The sequence below is a fragment of the Magnolia sinica genome, chromosome 13 (genome assembly GCF_029962835.1).
Source record: "Magnolia sinica isolate HGM2019 chromosome 13, MsV1, whole genome shotgun sequence".
Classification (NCBI taxonomy): domain Eukaryota; kingdom Viridiplantae; phylum Streptophyta; class Magnoliopsida; order Magnoliales; family Magnoliaceae; genus Magnolia; species Magnolia sinica.
In genome coordinates, this window is record NC_080585.1 from 21,861,106 (window position 1) to 21,878,239 (window position 17,134).

General features: G+C 39.5%; 1 protein-coding gene across 2 annotated transcripts; it reads left to right on the forward strand.

Annotated features, from left to right (window-relative positions):
* The first annotated feature begins 6,324 nt into the window (after window positions 1-6,324).
* Window positions 6,325-14,519, forward strand: LOC131223201 (ABC transporter C family member 3-like). Of its 2 annotated transcripts, XR_009160334.1 has the most exons (11): window positions 6,325-8,804; window positions 9,363-9,449; window positions 9,548-10,204; window positions 10,319-10,483; window positions 10,736-11,030; window positions 11,624-11,838; window positions 12,264-12,569; window positions 12,676-12,739; window positions 13,215-13,454; window positions 13,534-13,753; window positions 14,212-14,519. XR_009160334.1 is itself a non-coding variant. In XM_058218521.1 (10 exons), exons 1-10 carry the CDS (start codon window positions 6,414-6,416, stop codon window positions 13,656-13,658), a joined length of 4,545 nt encoding a protein of 1,514 aa, XP_058074504.1. In that variant the 5' UTR covers window positions 6,325-6,413; the 3' UTR covers window positions 13,659-14,210. The 2 variants fall into 2 exon arrangements, 1 of the variants encoding a protein (XP_058074504.1); XM_058218521.1 differs by lacking the exon at window positions 14,212-14,519 and having other exon boundaries at window positions 13,534-14,210.
* Window positions 14,520-17,134: the final 2,615 nt, after the last annotated feature.

Sequence of the window (17,134 nt, forward strand, 5' to 3'; positions counted from 1 at the left end):
GGTCACACGTACCTGGTTGAGAGGGAAAAACAAATTTCATCTTGATCCAAAACTTCTGTGGCCCAGAAAAAGGGTTTCAAAGGTATACGTTCAATCCCACTCTTTCCTTTGATGTGGGCCACCTGAGCCTTGTATTCGGCTGATTTTTGGGGTGGGCCCACTGCTGGAAGTGGCCCACCATATGAACGGGTTGGATGACAAATATACATCATGGCGGGGCCCACAGAGGGAGCCGTGGGTCCTGCCTCCATGGCCGTCACCTGGCGCAGGCGCTGTCTGTGCGTCTGACAGCAGCAGCAGCAATGCTGCTGTTATATATATATTTTTTTTTGAAAAATCAGTTTTTCAGGGGTTTTTCATATGTGGGGTCAGATTCAAGTGAATTCACCCCAGCCAATGGATTCCATGACCCGAGACAAGCCAAACAAGTCCAATATCGAATATATTTCGGCGTGTAGCAAAAATTAAAGTGAATTTAAACGGTGAAAATCACTATTTTGAAGGGTATGGCCCGCCAAAAGCTTGGATCAGCTTCATCTTTCGGCTCAACGCCTAAAATGATTTGGGAAATAGAATGGACGGTGTGTATTAGTCCCATACATCAAGATGGGGCCTACATGGACAAGCCCCTTCCAAAGCTTATAAATCAAGCTCGTATTTGTATTTTCAATTAACATCCAGGGACGTCCCTGGACGTCTGGACATAACATGTGTGTTATGGTGGGCCCTGCTTAGGTGGGCCACCAAATGGTGAGTGGCGGGAATACAACACATACATAAAGTGGGCCTCACCCACCAATGACTTGGGTCCAATACATGCTTCGTGGTGGGGTCCATCCAAGTGGGCCACACAACCATATCATCACACATAAAAATAAATAACTAAAAAGAGAGGGAGAGAGAGAAATAGAGTGGGACGCGTGTGATGGAGGGACCCCGACACTATGGGCTCTCCTTGCAATCAAACATACATCAAGTGGGTCCCATTGCACGTGGGCCCACCAAATCAAAGATCAACGGTGGAGATCCTTTCTCCACCAAGATATAAGGTCTAGATGACCCCTTTTTAAGCTAGAAAAATAAACATCATGATGGAGTCCATGGAGAATAGCCCCATCATGGAATGAACATGAAGATCAAGGTGGGCCATCGGCCACATCTTAGGGTTCAAAGAGAGATCCATACCATCGATCGGTAGGACTCACTTGGCCCATCATCAAAACAAGGAAATCTAGCTTATGGAAGCACCAACCGGTCGATCTTCTTGGTCCGTTGGAATGCCTATCTCCTTGTGCTCTTCTTTGATGGTGGAAGATGAGAAATGGGTGGCTAGGATGATGAGTTTTGGAATGGGAAAGTGGGCCACTAAAATCACATTTCTCTCACATGAAGAAGCTTGGACGTGGGGTTTTTTTTTACTCTCTCTTTGGTTGCTTGGAAAGTGTGAAGAGAAAGAGAGGGAGAGATGGGATGTAAGGAGAGGAGTGATGGGAGATGGGTGATGGATGTGAGTGATGGGTGAGGTGATGGATTGGTTGACTTTGGGTTTGCTTGACTTATGGAAAAAGAGAGCATGGGTTGCTTTGTACTTGACATGAAGTGAGTGATGGGATTGATTTGACATGTCGTAAAGATTTTCTTGGGATTACAAACACGCGGTGTTTTCTCGAAATAAATGCCGGCTTACATCTTCCTGCCAGGGTACCGGATCAGTGCACGAGTCGCGGCGTTGGAACCACGGCGACGGTGCGGTCGCAATGGTATAAGTCTCGAATAAAGTCGACTCAATTCTACAGGATACGACTTAGGGTTGTGCGCAAATATTGATTATCGGTCGCAGGTTGCCAGAATTTGAAAGGAATGATCGCGGAATTCGACGGAACAGTACGGACTAGGATACGGGTCTTACAACTAAACTCGAACCTATAGAAGAAATATGTTTATCTTAGTAGACTTGTCATCCATCGTGGAACATTAAGTTGAGAATGCGCACCGAATCGTTCAACTTGGAATCGCAAAGTGAGCACATGCGATGTGCGAATTTGCCTAATTTTTTTTTAAAAAAGTAAGTTATTTGTGCACGTCCGAACATACCCGGAGTTATGGCTTTTGAGTTGTTAGTTCACAAAAAAATTTAAGGCACTAACTTAAATTAATATCCTACACATCCGTATATCCGCGACCCCGATCAATGATCGGTGATCGTTAAACTGATATCTTACCATACCCGTTGATCGTCATGTTTGAATTGCAAAACGATTGTAGCCTTACGTAAATCACTATTAGGGACAACTTATCTATACCATAAATCGACTAGTGACCCAGACTAAACCCCAAATGTTAGAATCAACCTACCGTAGGGTTATATAACCAATTACCTAGATTTTAGGGCCAACGAAACAATATCTGAGGCTATATATAAATATACTAATTTGGGTAGCTCCTCCACTCTATACGAATTTACCTTAGCAAGGAGAGAGAGAGAGAGAAGAAGAAGAAGAAGAAGAAGAGAGTGAGAGAGGGTCCTTCGTGCTTGCTCTTGTCAAGCTCCTTCGATCAAAACCCTAGCTACTGTCTTTCTCCGTCAAATCTACATCCACTTGCAAGCAAAGATAAGATTTACATCTAAACTTTCGAATTAATGATCAAATCATATATTCTTGTCTCTTAATGAAATTTCCTTGTTATTTGTTTAGGAATCGATATTTTTTCTCAAAAATCCTAACCCTATGCGCGATTAGGTTGCGTAAAAACCTTTTAAGGTATGGACCATTCCTTCTAAACTTCTATTTATCAACCTTTGACAGCCTCAGATAGCGATTCTATGTTTTTATTAAGATTTCATATGTTATACATGCTAGATTTTCTTTATTATTACAATCTTGATATTATTTGTTGTTGGTTGACAACATGTTTGATGAAATGCTTAAATGAAGTGAAATTCATAATATTAGAACTCTTTTATGTTGTTGTTAAGTCATATTGATATGTATTGCATTGTTTTGTTAAAGATCGAATTCTATTGATTCGTACATATATTCAATTGGCTTACCTTATTGTGGTATTAAATTGTTTTATACTTTATGATTGAACGACACCTTATAGAATCTAAAATACCATTGTTTCCATTGAATTTGAGTCAATTTATAACTGTTAGTGCGTTACAATCTTAAGAAAGATTTATGAGCTGAGCATGGTGGTATCTGACACTGTGTTCGAGTTGTCAGCCTATGCTCGGTGACGTCACATATTACTATAGGATATGCATTTGTTGGTAATATTGGTGATGAATCTACCATGTTATTATAGGAATTGAGTGAGGAGCCATTTTCGCATCTATTTAGTGTTGGCCGATGAGCTCTTATCTTTTTAAACTGGTCTTTGGGTGAAGATGAAGAATCCTTACTATTGAAATAATTATATACTTTGAACATTACGGTGGCAAATCTTAAATTGAATCAATGAACATTCGTGATGAGCCGCTATATGTTGTAATGATCCGCTTGATCTGGTTAGTGACTCATGATATAATGACAATATCTTAGCTTAATCAATATGATGTTTGAATTTATGTTAATAAAAAATTAGCCAATCATATATATCATGGCGTCTGTTGATAATGGTGGTGATGGGGCCACATTACAACAGGATAGATATTTTTGTAGATGATGTTGTCGACGATGACAGGCTACAGTGGGATAGATATTTTGTGAATGATGAGACTACAAGAAGTATTATAGTTTTTGTTATTTCTGGAATATGCATCCACATATTATGCCATTCATGTACTTAATAAGTCAGATTATGAAACAATTTATTTTGTTATACTATCATTATACGTGCTTGATTGTGTTGATAACACGTGAATATAGAAAAATTGTACCATTGAGTTGTTCACTTACTCCACTTGGGACTGTTTTCAAACATCTAAGTAGATGATATTATTGATGTAGGTACACCGAAGCTGACGCTTTAGGTGAGGCTCATTGGGCCTGGCAGAGGAGATTTCATATTTTCAGGTCTCTAATGGGTAGGTATAAATCAGCACACTTCTTTGTATTGTTGATCGGAGATATTAGACTTTTCATACTATTTATTTTTTACCATGTATATTAGAATTTCTACTTGAGTGGACTCCATTAATTAATTGGATTGCATGTATATTTTGTAGATTGAAGTGATTATACTTTTATTTAGATTTTTATTGTATTATTTAGCTTAAACTTTTATGATTGATTTTATACCGTTATCATAACTGTGAATAAAAAATCATGCTTTTCAATAACAAAAAAGACACTTGAAGTACTAAGATACTCCACCTCTAAAATTGAAGACGATACCGCCAACTAGCCACCGCATCTCACAAGGCTCCCTCCCGCAGGGGTCAGAGGAAAGTCGAACTAGGTGTATATGAATGTTCACGTACGCCCAAATGAAGTACGTGGTCAGTTCAATGGCAGTGAAAGGCGAAATCGTCCTTTTCTTCTCCTCAAGTAATAGACCCGTCAACGACGTCCCTGGGTCACTTTCATGCCCCCACCTCTCTCTCTCCTCCTTTTTACTCGGAAGCTGATTGCGTCCTGTCTCCCCCTAAATGGCAATTCGCACAGGCAGGAGCTCAGTAGGGCCACGTAGAATCTATGGGTTTATCGACTCCCTATATCTATTTTTCTAAATCATTTTAGTCACACCCATCATAGAAACCTTCTTAGATACTATACATTTATTTATTTGCCATCCAACCTATTCATATGTCAAATATAAGCTAAATCCAAAACTTCTACAGCTTCGGAGAAGTTTTTAGCGGTGAGATATCAATTTTTACTGTGTGGTCCACTTGAGCCTAGGGTCTGTCTCATTTTTAGATTCACATCCTAAAATGAACTAGAAAATAGATGGACGGACAGGATGAAATACGTACATCAATGTGGCCCCACAGAGCCCTCCCTGACGGATTATCATCCAGCTAGACAAGACACAATCTGCTCCCACTTACTCCCACTCCCCATGAGCGGATTGGCTGGTGTACCACGCACCACCCATGTGGCTGGTGTGTTGACGTCACTAAGTTCTGTGTGTCCATCATGAGTTATGAGTTATATCTAAACCGTCCATCCACTCGGTGAGCTAGTTGTAAGGCTTGAGTCGAAAAATAAGACAGTTCTAAAAATCAGGTGGACCACACTATAAAAAGTAGCGGGGGATTGGAAGCCTGCCATTGAAACCCTTTTAAGGGTCACAAAATTTTTGGATCAATATGATATTTGTTTTCTCTTTTCATCCAGGTCTGTGAGCTTACTAATAGATTGGAACGAAAGTCAACGTTTTGGTGAACCCTAAAAATATTTTAACAGTGAGAATCATTGTTCATTGCTATTTGTAGTGTGGTCCACTTGAGCTTTGGAAATTACTCATTTTTGGTATCAAGATCTAAAATGGTCTCTCCAAATAAATGACCGGTGTAGATATGATAAATACATCATTGTGAGGGCGCATATTAATCTCCTTTGAACCGGTACTACAACCTGTGCTCGAGGACCGTCAGCGCTAGTCTTCGAACACACGTATCCACACCATTTCAAGGGGTTGGATGGAAAATAATCGACACAGTGGGTCCTAGGAAGGTTTCAGCTGTGATCATCCTTAGCACCGTTGCTTCCTATAGTGTGGTCCACTTGAACCTTGGATCTGCCTTATTTTTTGTCCACTACTTTAAAATGATGTGAAAAGGGAGATGGACGGTGTGGATAAGATTAATACATCATTGTAGCCCCTTAGTTGCACTCAGAGGCTCCGCCTATCTCCAGCTCTGAACAGGCGCTGCTTCTCCGTCACGCTTCCTCACTTGCGCATCACGGTATTCCGCACCCTTCCACGAAGCCGCCGCCTCTGCCTTGTTAGGACATAAGCTAAGAAAAAATAGCAGGAAATCGGGAATCCAAAGCCTACCATTAAAACCTTCCTGGGTTTGAATCAAGATGATATTTGTGTTTTTCCCTTATCCATATGACCCTACAGACCGGTTAGATGATGAAAAAACATCAACGTGGCCCAGTGGATTTCAATGGTAGACGAATTAAGGTCAATGTTTCTTTTAACGTGAGCCATTTAAGCGTTGGATCTTACTCATTTTTAAATTCATATCTACAAATGTTCTGATAAAATGGATGGACGGTGCGGATATATCATATACATTACTATGGGTCCACGGATTTAAGTCAACACTTTTTATCGATTCTAGAGGTGGAGTTATTCTTACGTTATAAAACCAGGTGAAAAAGTAATAATTACTTGGACTTACCTGTATAATGGAAAATCAAACAGACCCTAAAGTCGCCGCCTATCTCTCTTGCTTCCATCTACGGTCCTCCATTCAAACCTAAGGCCAACCATCTCAGAGAAAACCCACATCAATGGCTACTTTCAATGCTCGAAATAATGGTATGTTCATACTCTTCTCACACCCATCTCCCCACATGATGAAAGCCATTGCTTTTCTCCAAAATGCCATATTTCTACGTGGATTTTCAGCCTCCATTCATCTTGCTTTCATGCTTCTTCTATCCATGATATGGGTCATCAAGGGATGTAACATGGGTGGCCGTGGACATTCAAAAGAGAGGCTGAAAGACAGTAGCTTTTTGTATTACAAACCCGCCCTTTTCTCTTCTTTGGGTCTGTCTCTGTTTCATCTCGTTCTTTGCATTTTCAACTACTTTGTTTGGTATAAATATGGTTGGTCTGATGAAAATCTCTCCATCCAATTGGATTTAGCTCTCAGAACTCTTGCTTGGTTCACGATCTCAGCCTACTTACACTTCAAGTTCCGTTATTCGGAAGAAGAGAAATTCCCAATCTTTCTGAGGATTTGGTGGTTCCTCTACTTCTTCATGTGCAGTTCTTTTCTCGTTCTGGATCTCGTTTTCTATCGGAAACCTGGAATTCTGCCGATCCATTTGTGGGTTTTGGATTTTGGGTCAGTTCTCGTCGGGTTTTTCCTTTGTTATGTTGGATTATTCGGAAAGAAGAACAAAGAAGAAGAGGCGTGCCTTCTGGAAGAACCTCTTCTGGATGGGAATATCCTTGGTGGGTCTTTCAAGAAGAGCAAGAAAGATAATGTAACTCCATATGCAAATGCCAGTCTTTTTAGTCTTCTTACTTTCTCTTGGATGAGTCCGTTGCTTAAAGTCGGTTATAAGAAGACATTAGACCTTGATGATGTTCCTCAGCTTGCTGACAATGATAGTGTTAATGGGGTCTTCTCTGTTTTCAGAAATAATCTCCAAGAAGATAGTAGCAGTAGTGATGGAGTAGGAACTCTCAAATTGGTAAATGCATTGTTTTTCTCTGTTTGGAAAGAAGTTGTTTGGACAGCTTTGTTTGCACTTCTATACACAGTGTCCTCTTTTGTGGGTCCCTACCTTATTGATGGCTTGGTCCGATACCTCAATGGGCAAATAGAATTTGCGAATGAAGGGTATGTTCTGGTTTCCACATTCTTCATTGCGAAGCTTGTCGAATGCCTTACGCAGCGGCATTGGATGTTTAGGCTGCAGCAGGTTGGGATCCGGACTCAAGCTGCTCTGGTCGCAATGATTTATAAGAAGGGTCTGTCACTGTCGAGCGAGTCAAGGCAGGGCCATACCAGTGGAGAGATCATCAATTTCATGACCATCGATGCGGAAAGGGTTGGGGATTTCTGTTGGTCTCTGCATGATCTATGGTTGGTTCCTGTGCAAGTTACACTGGCTTTGTTGATCTTGTACAAGAATCTTGGGCTGGCTTCGATCGCAGCTTTTGTTGCGACTGTGGTTGTTATGTTGATGAATATCCCGTTGGGGAAGTTGCAAGAGAATTACCAGGAAAAGATGATGGAATCAAAAGACGAACGGATGAAAGCGATGTCTGAGATCCTTCGGAATGTGAGGATCCTCAAGCTCCAAGCATGGGAGATGAAGTTCTTGTCCAAGATAGTAGAGCTAAGGAAAGAAGAAACGAGCTGGTTGAAGAAATATGTCTACACATCGGCCATGACGACGTTTGTCTTCTGGGGCACACCTGCGTTTGTGTCTGTGGTTACATTTGGAGCTTGTATGCGTATGGGGATACCGCTAGAATCGGGAAAGATTCTATCTGCTCTTGCGACATTTGGGGTATTGCAGGAGCCCATTTATAATCTCCCAGAAACGATTTCCAATGTTGTGCAGACAAAGGTTTCTCTTGATAGAATTTCATCGTTCCTTCGCCTTAAGGACCTTCAGTCCGACATTGTAGAGAGGCTTCCAGAAGGTAGTTCTGATGTCGCAGTTGAAATAAGCAATGGGAATTTCTCTTGGGATCTCTCTTCTGAGAATCCTACTTTGAAAGATTTGAATTTTCAATTATGGCATGGGATGAGGGTGGCCGTTTGTGGAACAGTTGGGTCAGGAAAGTCAAGCTTGCTTTCTTGCATTTTAGGAGAAGTGCTGAAGATATCTGGGACCATTAAATTGTGTGGGAGCAAGGCCTATGTTGCTCAATCACCTTGGATACAGAGTGGGAAAATTGAAGAAAATATATTGTTTGGTAAGGAAATGGATAGGGAGAAGTACGAGCGTGTTCTTGAAGCATGTTCGCTGAAGAAAGACTTAGAGATTCTATCATTTGGCGATCAGACAATCATTGGCGAGCGAGGAATCAACTTGAGTGGTGGACAGAAGCAAAGAATACAGATTGCACGCGCTCTATACCAGGATGCAGACATATATCTGTTTGATGATCCTTTCAGTGCTGTCGATGCTCATACAGGAACCCATCTATTTAAGGTATGTCTTATTTTGGCTCCGGAATATGTTATATTTTCACATGTTACAGCCCTGAAATTGATAAAGTCCAATATATTCGACATCAAACTCTTCTCATTTGTAGTAGATTAGGTGATTTTGTTTGTTCATGCCTTACAAACAACATGGTAAGCTATCTAGCTAGTAGTCGAAAACATAGTTCAAAAAACTGAAGATGGAGACATTGAATTGATATATTCTCCACATGAATCGGGATGGCTCAAATATTGGTTGGGTTGGCTCAAAGACTCAACTGGGTATTTAAATGAACACAAATTCATCTACCCTATGAAAGGTTTTCAGTATAAACCCTGTTTTCCCAATTTAAAAACTGAGTTGGCAAAGTGGCCATGCCTCAAAATTCAGCCTAGTTGAGTCAACCAAAATGAGTTTTGACTAAACTCATCGATTTTTGGAACAACAGTTGCAAATTTAAACCCCACCTAAGGGACTTGTACTAATTGTCTTGTCTCTTTGAGCATTTGGGTAATTTTCATCTTTGAAGAACTTTAATACATGTAACAAACCTCTGAATGGCAGGAGTGCCTACTTGGGATTTTAGGATTGAAGACGGTTATCTATGTTACCCATCAAGTAGAGTTTTTGCCTTCTGCTGACCTTATCCTGGTGAGCACTTCTCTTTTTCTCTAATTTGTATTGGTTCCACAACCCCTGATAAGTGCATCACCAATTCATGAGAAAGATAACTTTCTCTGGCTTGGCAGGTAATGAGAGATGGGAGGATTACACAAGCTGGTAAATACAATGACATTCTCAACTCGGGAACAGACTTTATGGAACTCGTCGGTGCGCATAAGCAGGCCTTGTCAGCCCTTGATTCTATGGAGACAGAGCCTGACTTGCAAGAAAGCAATAGTGTGGAAGATGGTTTGTGTGATACTGGAACCAGAAAACATTCATTTCACAAAGACAAAAAGAAGAAAGAGGATCAGAACGGTAAAATGGATGAAATAATTGAGCAGAAGGGGCAGCTTGTTCAGGAGGAAGAAAGGGAGAAAGGCAAGGTTGGCCTATTGGTCTATTGGAAATACATTACAACGGCATATAGAGGAGCTCTTGTACCATTGATATTGCTGGCCCAGATTCTCTTTGAGGGCCTTGAGATTGGCAGCAATTACTGGATGGCATCGGCGACTCCTGTCTCAAAAGATACAAGAGCTCCAGTTGAAGGCTCAGTTCTCATTCTCGTCTATGTTGCTTTGTCCATTGGAAGCTCCATTTGCGTCCTTGTAAGAGAGTTGATGCTTGTTACAGCTGGATATGAGACAGCGACTCTATTGTTCAATAAGATGCATTTGTGTTTATTCCGAGCTCCCATGTCATTCTTCGATGCCACTCCAACTGGACGAATCCTCAATAGAGTAAGAGATCCATATACTTGTTCTCAGGATTCAAACCATGGGACTGGACTTATTTGGTATTTTGAGGCCACTACGGCTACACATCTTTAAGTAAGCTGCCTTTTTCTTTTACAGGCATCGACTGATCAAAGTGAAGTAGATGCAGACATTCCCTTTCATATTGGGTCATGTGCCTTTTCATTCATTCAGATGCTGGGAATCATTGCTGTAATGTCTCAGGTTGGGTGGCAGGTTTTCATAGTTTTCATCCCCGTTATTGCAACCTGCATTTGGTATCAGGTAATGCCTGTACCTGGGTCTTCTTCTTGTTGAATTTACAGATAGCTTCAGACATAAATATTTTTTCCCCCTAATTTTTAGTTTTTAAAAGTATTTTTATGTTTGCTAATCTTCATAAATATATATATTTTTTCTAGTTCTGTTATTTACAATCTGATCATAGATAGCTTCAATCCATAATAGAATGATGCTGTAACACAATAAATCCTCAGGTAACTTCCTATGATGTTGCTTATGTTTGTTATTCCACAGCAATATTATATACCTACCGCACGAGAGCTAGCACGTCTGGTTGGAGTCTGCAAAGCGCCCGTCATACAGCACTTAGCAGAATCTTTATCGGGAGTGACTACAATCAGGAGTTTCGATCAGGAATCAAGATTCATGGACACGAACCTGTGTCTGATCGATGGGTATTCACGACCCAAGTTTCATTCTGCTGGCACAATGGAGTGGCTCACCTTCCGCTTGGATATGTTATCATCCATCATGTTCACCTTTTGTTTGATTTTCTTGATTACCTTGCCAAAGGGTGTAATAGATCCAGGTATAGCTTCATTCAAGAGTGACATGATCCTCAACCTGAGGCTATCCATAGCATCCTCAAGTCTTCAGTTTGTATATGTGGCATCCAGGGTTCAGTGATCTACTCTGTTGATTAGATGGGCCTTGCCTAAAATCTCCAGATTGGAAGATCCTAGTTGTTCAATCGTTAGCCTATTTCCATTTGGATATGGACCAGTATGGTTTCTATTCCTAACAGTCTATTTTAGGCCACCAATGAAAAGTTTAGGATTGTCCCATTGAAGAAATTTGGATTATGATTGTCCTATTGAAAAGATCTGGACTATGATTGTCCCATTGAAGAAATTTGGATTATGATTGTCCTATTGAAAAGATTTGGACTATGATTGTCCCATTGAAGAGATTTGGACTGTTTCTCATCCACTGTGCGCTCATCGTGCAAATGGTCTGGATTATGATAACATGGGCCCCACTTGTATAAACTTAGAACCCGAGGATACTATACATTACCCTCAGGTTGAGGATCTTGTATCCATATGTTTGTGGAATAGCCTCTGACTTCTTACTGATCACAGGCATGGAGAAATGTAATTTTACTGCTATATTCTTTTTCAGGCATTGCGGGCTTAGCAGTAACATACGGACTTAATTTAAACACGTTTGCAACTTGGGTCATATGGAATGTATGCAATCTTGAGACCAAAATCATATCTGTTGAGAGAATATTTCAATACATGAGCATTCCTAGCGAACCCCCGCTTGTCATAGAAACAAATAGGCCGGACCCTAACTGGCCAATGAAAGGAGAAGTTGATATTCGTGATTTGCAGGTAATCTCACGTCTCTTACCATTGAAGCTTCTTTGTAATCAATGATACCATGAACTCCATCTTTTAAAAAAATTCGTTCTGTTGGATCGCATTGAAACAGTTTTCTTTTACATTACTTGTAATGATTCACTTGGCTTTGAACTTTTTTCCTATTAATAAGATGCTTTTTTCCAAAGATGATGGGTCACCTACAATTGGTTATAGGTAAACCTACAGCCAATTTTAGCATGCAAGGGATTCTGGGTAATCCCCCAATTAATTGGGATAAGTCTTAGATGATGATGATGATGACGATGAACAGGTTGTGGGTGGTCGGTCCTCTTTTTCTACATGTTGCTTTAAGCTTCTTTTTAGATAATCATGCAATTTGCTTCTTTTTTCTTTTATAATTATTTGCAACATCTATTTGAAAATTTTGGATACAGGTCCGTTATGCCCCACATATGCCTCTTGTTTTGAGAGGTCTTACGTGCACTTTCCCGGGCGGGATGAGGACTGGTATTGTTGGGAGGACGGGCAGTGGAAAATCCACTCTCATACAGACACTCTTCCGCATTGTTGATCCAGTTGGCGGTCAGGTTCTGATAGATGGCCTTGACATTTCTACTATTGGACTGCATGATCTCCGATCCAGATTGAGCATCATCCCACAAGACCCGACTATGTTTGAAGGGACTGTGCGAAGCAACCTTGACCCTCTTGAAGAGTATACGGACGAACAGATTTGGGAGGTGTGTTTGTTTTACTATCTGCATTGCTAACAATATTTGCATTTTTTTAAATCTGTGGATTCCAGTGTGCTGAGATTTGTTGACATGCAATTCTTTCTTATTTTAGGCTCTTGATCGGTGCCAACTAGGGGACACAGTTAGGAGAAAGGAGGGAAAGCTCGACTCAACAGGTTTAACTTATTTTTCTTTAGGTCATATTTACTTCATCTGGTCCGCTTATCATCGGAATTTGGTATATGCATACTAAGTACTTTTACTGGGTGTTAGTCTACTCTGCATGGTTTTAATACTCGACTCCGAAGTCATGAAACCAATTTGTGCATGTTTGGATAAGTGACTCAGTTCATTCTCCTGTGAAAATGTGAAGGGTCAACTTGGTTTGAGAGAGTTTTAAGACCTTGCTTCAGAGTAATCATGAATTGCATGCCAAACATCTCTAATCGCAAAATAAATTTGAGTTTTTTAGGATTTCATTTAGTTTTTGAGCAGGTAGTGTAGTTCCTGTGCTTCCACTGAAGTAAGCATGATGTACAGAGTTTCTATGTGGACCCAGTTATTTTGAGATGCCTTTTGAAACCTGTAGCAGTGTCTGTATCTGCTCTTGTACAATGTGTTAAAGAGTCTAATGGCTGATGTGAATGTCAGTGGCTGAAAATGGAGAGAACTGGAGCGTGGGTCAGAGGCAACTGGTCTGTTTGGGACGGGTGATATTGAAGAGGAGCCAGGTCTTGGTACTTGATGAAGCAACCGCTTCGGTTGATACTGCAACTGACAACCTAATTCAGCAAACACTAAAGCAACAGTTCTTGGGCTGTGCAGTCATCACTATAGCACACAGGATAACATCTGTTCTCGATAGCGACATGGTCTTGCTTCTTGATAATGGTTAGCAATTTACCAATCCATCTTTCTTCTATGATCTTTTCATCCCTTTCAAGGCACTTGATTTTGTTTTCCTGAACAGGCCTTATTGCAGAATACGACTCTCCAACGAAACTGTTGGAAAACAAATCATCTTCATTTGCAAGACTCGTCGCTGAGTATTCTGTAAGGTCAAGCTCAAGTTATGAGAACTTAACGAATCTATAAATGGCTGGAAATACTTGGGCTGTCTGTAGTTGATATATGACCTGATCGATTATGATGATAATGATCACGAGTCCATGTCATCTTCTCCTTATGCTGTAAGTACACAAGCAATGTTCTTTGCTATTTAACTGAAGGTTTGGAATCCCGTTTGTGTCTCTATGGTAACATTTACTAGATGGTATCAACCCGACAAACCACTGCTTGGTTCACTTCACGATTAATACAAATTTTCTAGTCAGTGGAGCACTTCTTGGTTGGTTCTGTTTGCAATCATCCGATCCATCACCCACTTTTGTAGGTAAATGAAAGTTCGGCCCATGGTTCCTAACAGAATGTCCATAAATTGAATGGTCAGAAAACAGCCTCTTGGTGTGATTTACGACCATTGGTTCATCAACAAGGTGGCCCATCATTTGGTTCTGATTAAGCTGTGGATTCATTTATCTTATTCTGTTGGCTAGAAGGTTGATACTGTTTACAAAATGATATTGGATGCACACTGGACCTGTACTAATATATATATCTGATATTTTTATTATGCTTTTTTCTACAGATTTCATGACTAATCTCGATAATGGGTTGGGAATACATGGCAAGGGCAACTCACAAATGCTTTAGAATTTCATTCAGTTTTGTTTTTGTATGATTCCAATAATACTGTAACCTGAGTTCTGGATATCTAGGAACTTAGTGCAGTTAAATGAAGCATTATAAATTTTGAGATATAAGCAAACTGTGCGACATATCTTGGCTTTGCTAATGAGCTTTATGACCTGTTTAGGTGTTTACACTTTTCAGGGCAGATGGGATTTGCTCTTTTAAATTTCCCATTGGGATAATCTGTAGTCTAACTTAAAGCGATTTGAATGGCAATATGGGGATAAGCATGCTTTGTAATCCTGCTAGTGGCTTAGTGAGAATTGATGAAAACCCAATTACAATAGACCTGCAAGTGGCTCAGCCGGATCAAGCACAAAGCTCTAGGAATTTTGGCACATTATTGTGGGAAATTTAAGGAGAAAACTCGACCTTTTAGGGCCTATTGGGTGCCAATTAAAAATGGGTTCATCTCATTTTTTTGTTAACAGTAATATGTATTAGAGATCATAGTTCATTGAACTCATTTGTTTAGTTAAAAATGATTATGCATTAGTGATCATAGTCCATTTAAATTATTGGTTATCAAGATTGTCTTTTATCCTTAATGCAATCTTTGGTATATAATTACTGTTATCTAAAAGGAGATGAACTCATTTTTAAGTGGAACTAAACAGAGCTTTTAAGAAATCAAATTCAATCAACCAGTCATAAAAAATTCTTTATACATAACCATATTTGTTAATGTAAATAAATCCTAAAATAATCGTAACCATCTATCATTTTTAATTCTAGCCATCTGTTTCAATGAAACATAGAACTATCTCCTAATCTCACCACAATAATACATGACTCCAGTATATTGACCTTAACTTGAAAGGGAATCAAAATCATATAATCTTAGGCTTGTTGGAAAGGTAACTCGATAAGCTTTAAAATGGGATTAATTTCACATTGTCTTGATATTGTTTGGTAAACAAAAAGTAGGTTGCAAGATAAGTGACAGTAATAGTAAGAAATTTGAATTGTATCTAGAAAACTAAGAGCTAGGAGAAATTGTCTCTATGGGTTCATTTTGTGTGCATCATACAGATGTGTAGATATCGTTTCCTGAATAAGGTTATTTTATGATGATTATGATGACGTCGGTGTCCGACAGTGAAATTACCTATTTGTAGAAGCATGCATGGATAGTGCAAAGAGTTTAATACTTGAATACCATGTGTTTGGAGGCTGACAGCTATGTTTAGTCATGCTCCACCATAGTTGATTTAGTGATTTGATTTGGATTGTGTTATAATCATAACATGTGTATTTGTATCAACCATAATATTCCAACAACTATCGTATTTCCTTCCCTAGCAAAATTGAATCCTCACAGGTGCGCCTACTGTTATGTGGGATAAATATTTCATGTACACAAGATCCACTCCATCCATCAGATGAGCTGCCCTATATTTGGCTATAATCTCAAAAAATTAGACTAATCCAAAACTCGTGCAAGCAAAACTAGACCATCCATTGGAGTTGTTCCCTAAAAAACCAATTTGGATTTGATATTGATGATCTTGACTGTAGATCATAATAATAATTTATCCTAGATGGATAGATTTCAATGCTATAGTTAATATGTGGAGTGCCTTAAATGTGCATGACATGGGTTAAAGGAGAGAGATTCATTTGGCTGTTCTTAAGAACTTAAGAGTGGACACAATGGTCACTGACCAATGGAAAGTTGTGGGCCATCGAACTCAATACCATGTTATGCCTCGACCACCTAGCAGATTATAGAAAAGATATGTGGTTACTAACATTATTATATGGCCATCTTATGTGAGGGGACTAATGACAAGTTAGGATGGAAGGTGTACAGTCAATATGCCTTTGCCTCACCCCACATAAGAGTACGTTGGGGTTGTGCTATGGGAATCCAATGTTTAGTTGCTTCTTAAGCCTATATTATATGAATTTATTATTCATTATCTTAGTTAATATACATAGAACATATTTTTTTTTTTTTGAGTTTGTAGTCCTTAGGCCTCTTGAGATTGGAGATAACGACCTATGGCTAAGAAGAGTTGTGATCCATGGATCTTGGTGCCTTGGCCATGACCATTTAATTACTTAGACATACATGTTTCACTTAGATTGATCATCATGTATGATGGGATTGACTTGGTATCAAGATGGAATTCTCTACCATTGAGGTTGGCTTGGTGTTAGTGTGTCATCGCATTACTTCATAATCTATGAGCGTGTCATGAATGATTTTTTGGATTGGGCTCTTTGATCACATTGGCATGATTGCTTGCAAATAATTAATCTAGGAAGCCCATCATAACCAAATTAAAAGATAATTGCAATTATGCTAGCTCCATTAAATCCCTTGTTCTAAGGATATATAGATGGAGAGATCTCGATTGATACTGCTTTGTCTCATTTTATGAGGCCACTTAGAGGTCATTGAAAATGTCTATAGTTGGGTGGCTTCACTAGAGTTGTCAAAGTCCAAACAATTTAACATGAGATCTGCTTGGTTTGCCCGAGACATTAGTATGTGGGTTGATCTTATAATTTAAACTGTCTATTAAATGTTTTAAAGGATTGCCAACATTTTTATGGTTTTTAATAGGTTAATTGTAGGTTTTTAACCATTAACTTTGAGTTTTAAACGTTAATATGTTTTAAACCTTACTTGATAGACATCCAATGGATGTGATTTGTTGATCCACTCCTCAGGTCGCATGGAATTACCCAATGATGCTGACCACGGACACTAGAGGTATTTAGACTACTTGAGTATATGGATTAGAAAGGTAAACCCATTTCTTTTATAATAGAGTATACAAAAACTTAGAGTGGTGCAGCACGATACCGAG

Coding starts and splice junctions, on each gene's coding strand:
- LOC131223201 (XM_058218521.1), top strand. CDS start 6,414: ATGGCTACTTTCAATGCTCGAAATAATGGTATGTTCATACTCTTCTCA. Junction 11,031..11,623: donor AAAGGGTGTAATAGATCCAG/GTATAGCTTCAT, acceptor ATTCTTTTTCAG/GCATTGCGGGCTTAGCAGTA. Junction 12,740..13,214: donor GGGAAAGCTCGACTCAACAG/GTTTAACTTATT, acceptor TGTGAATGTCAG/TGGCTGAAAATGGAGAGAAC.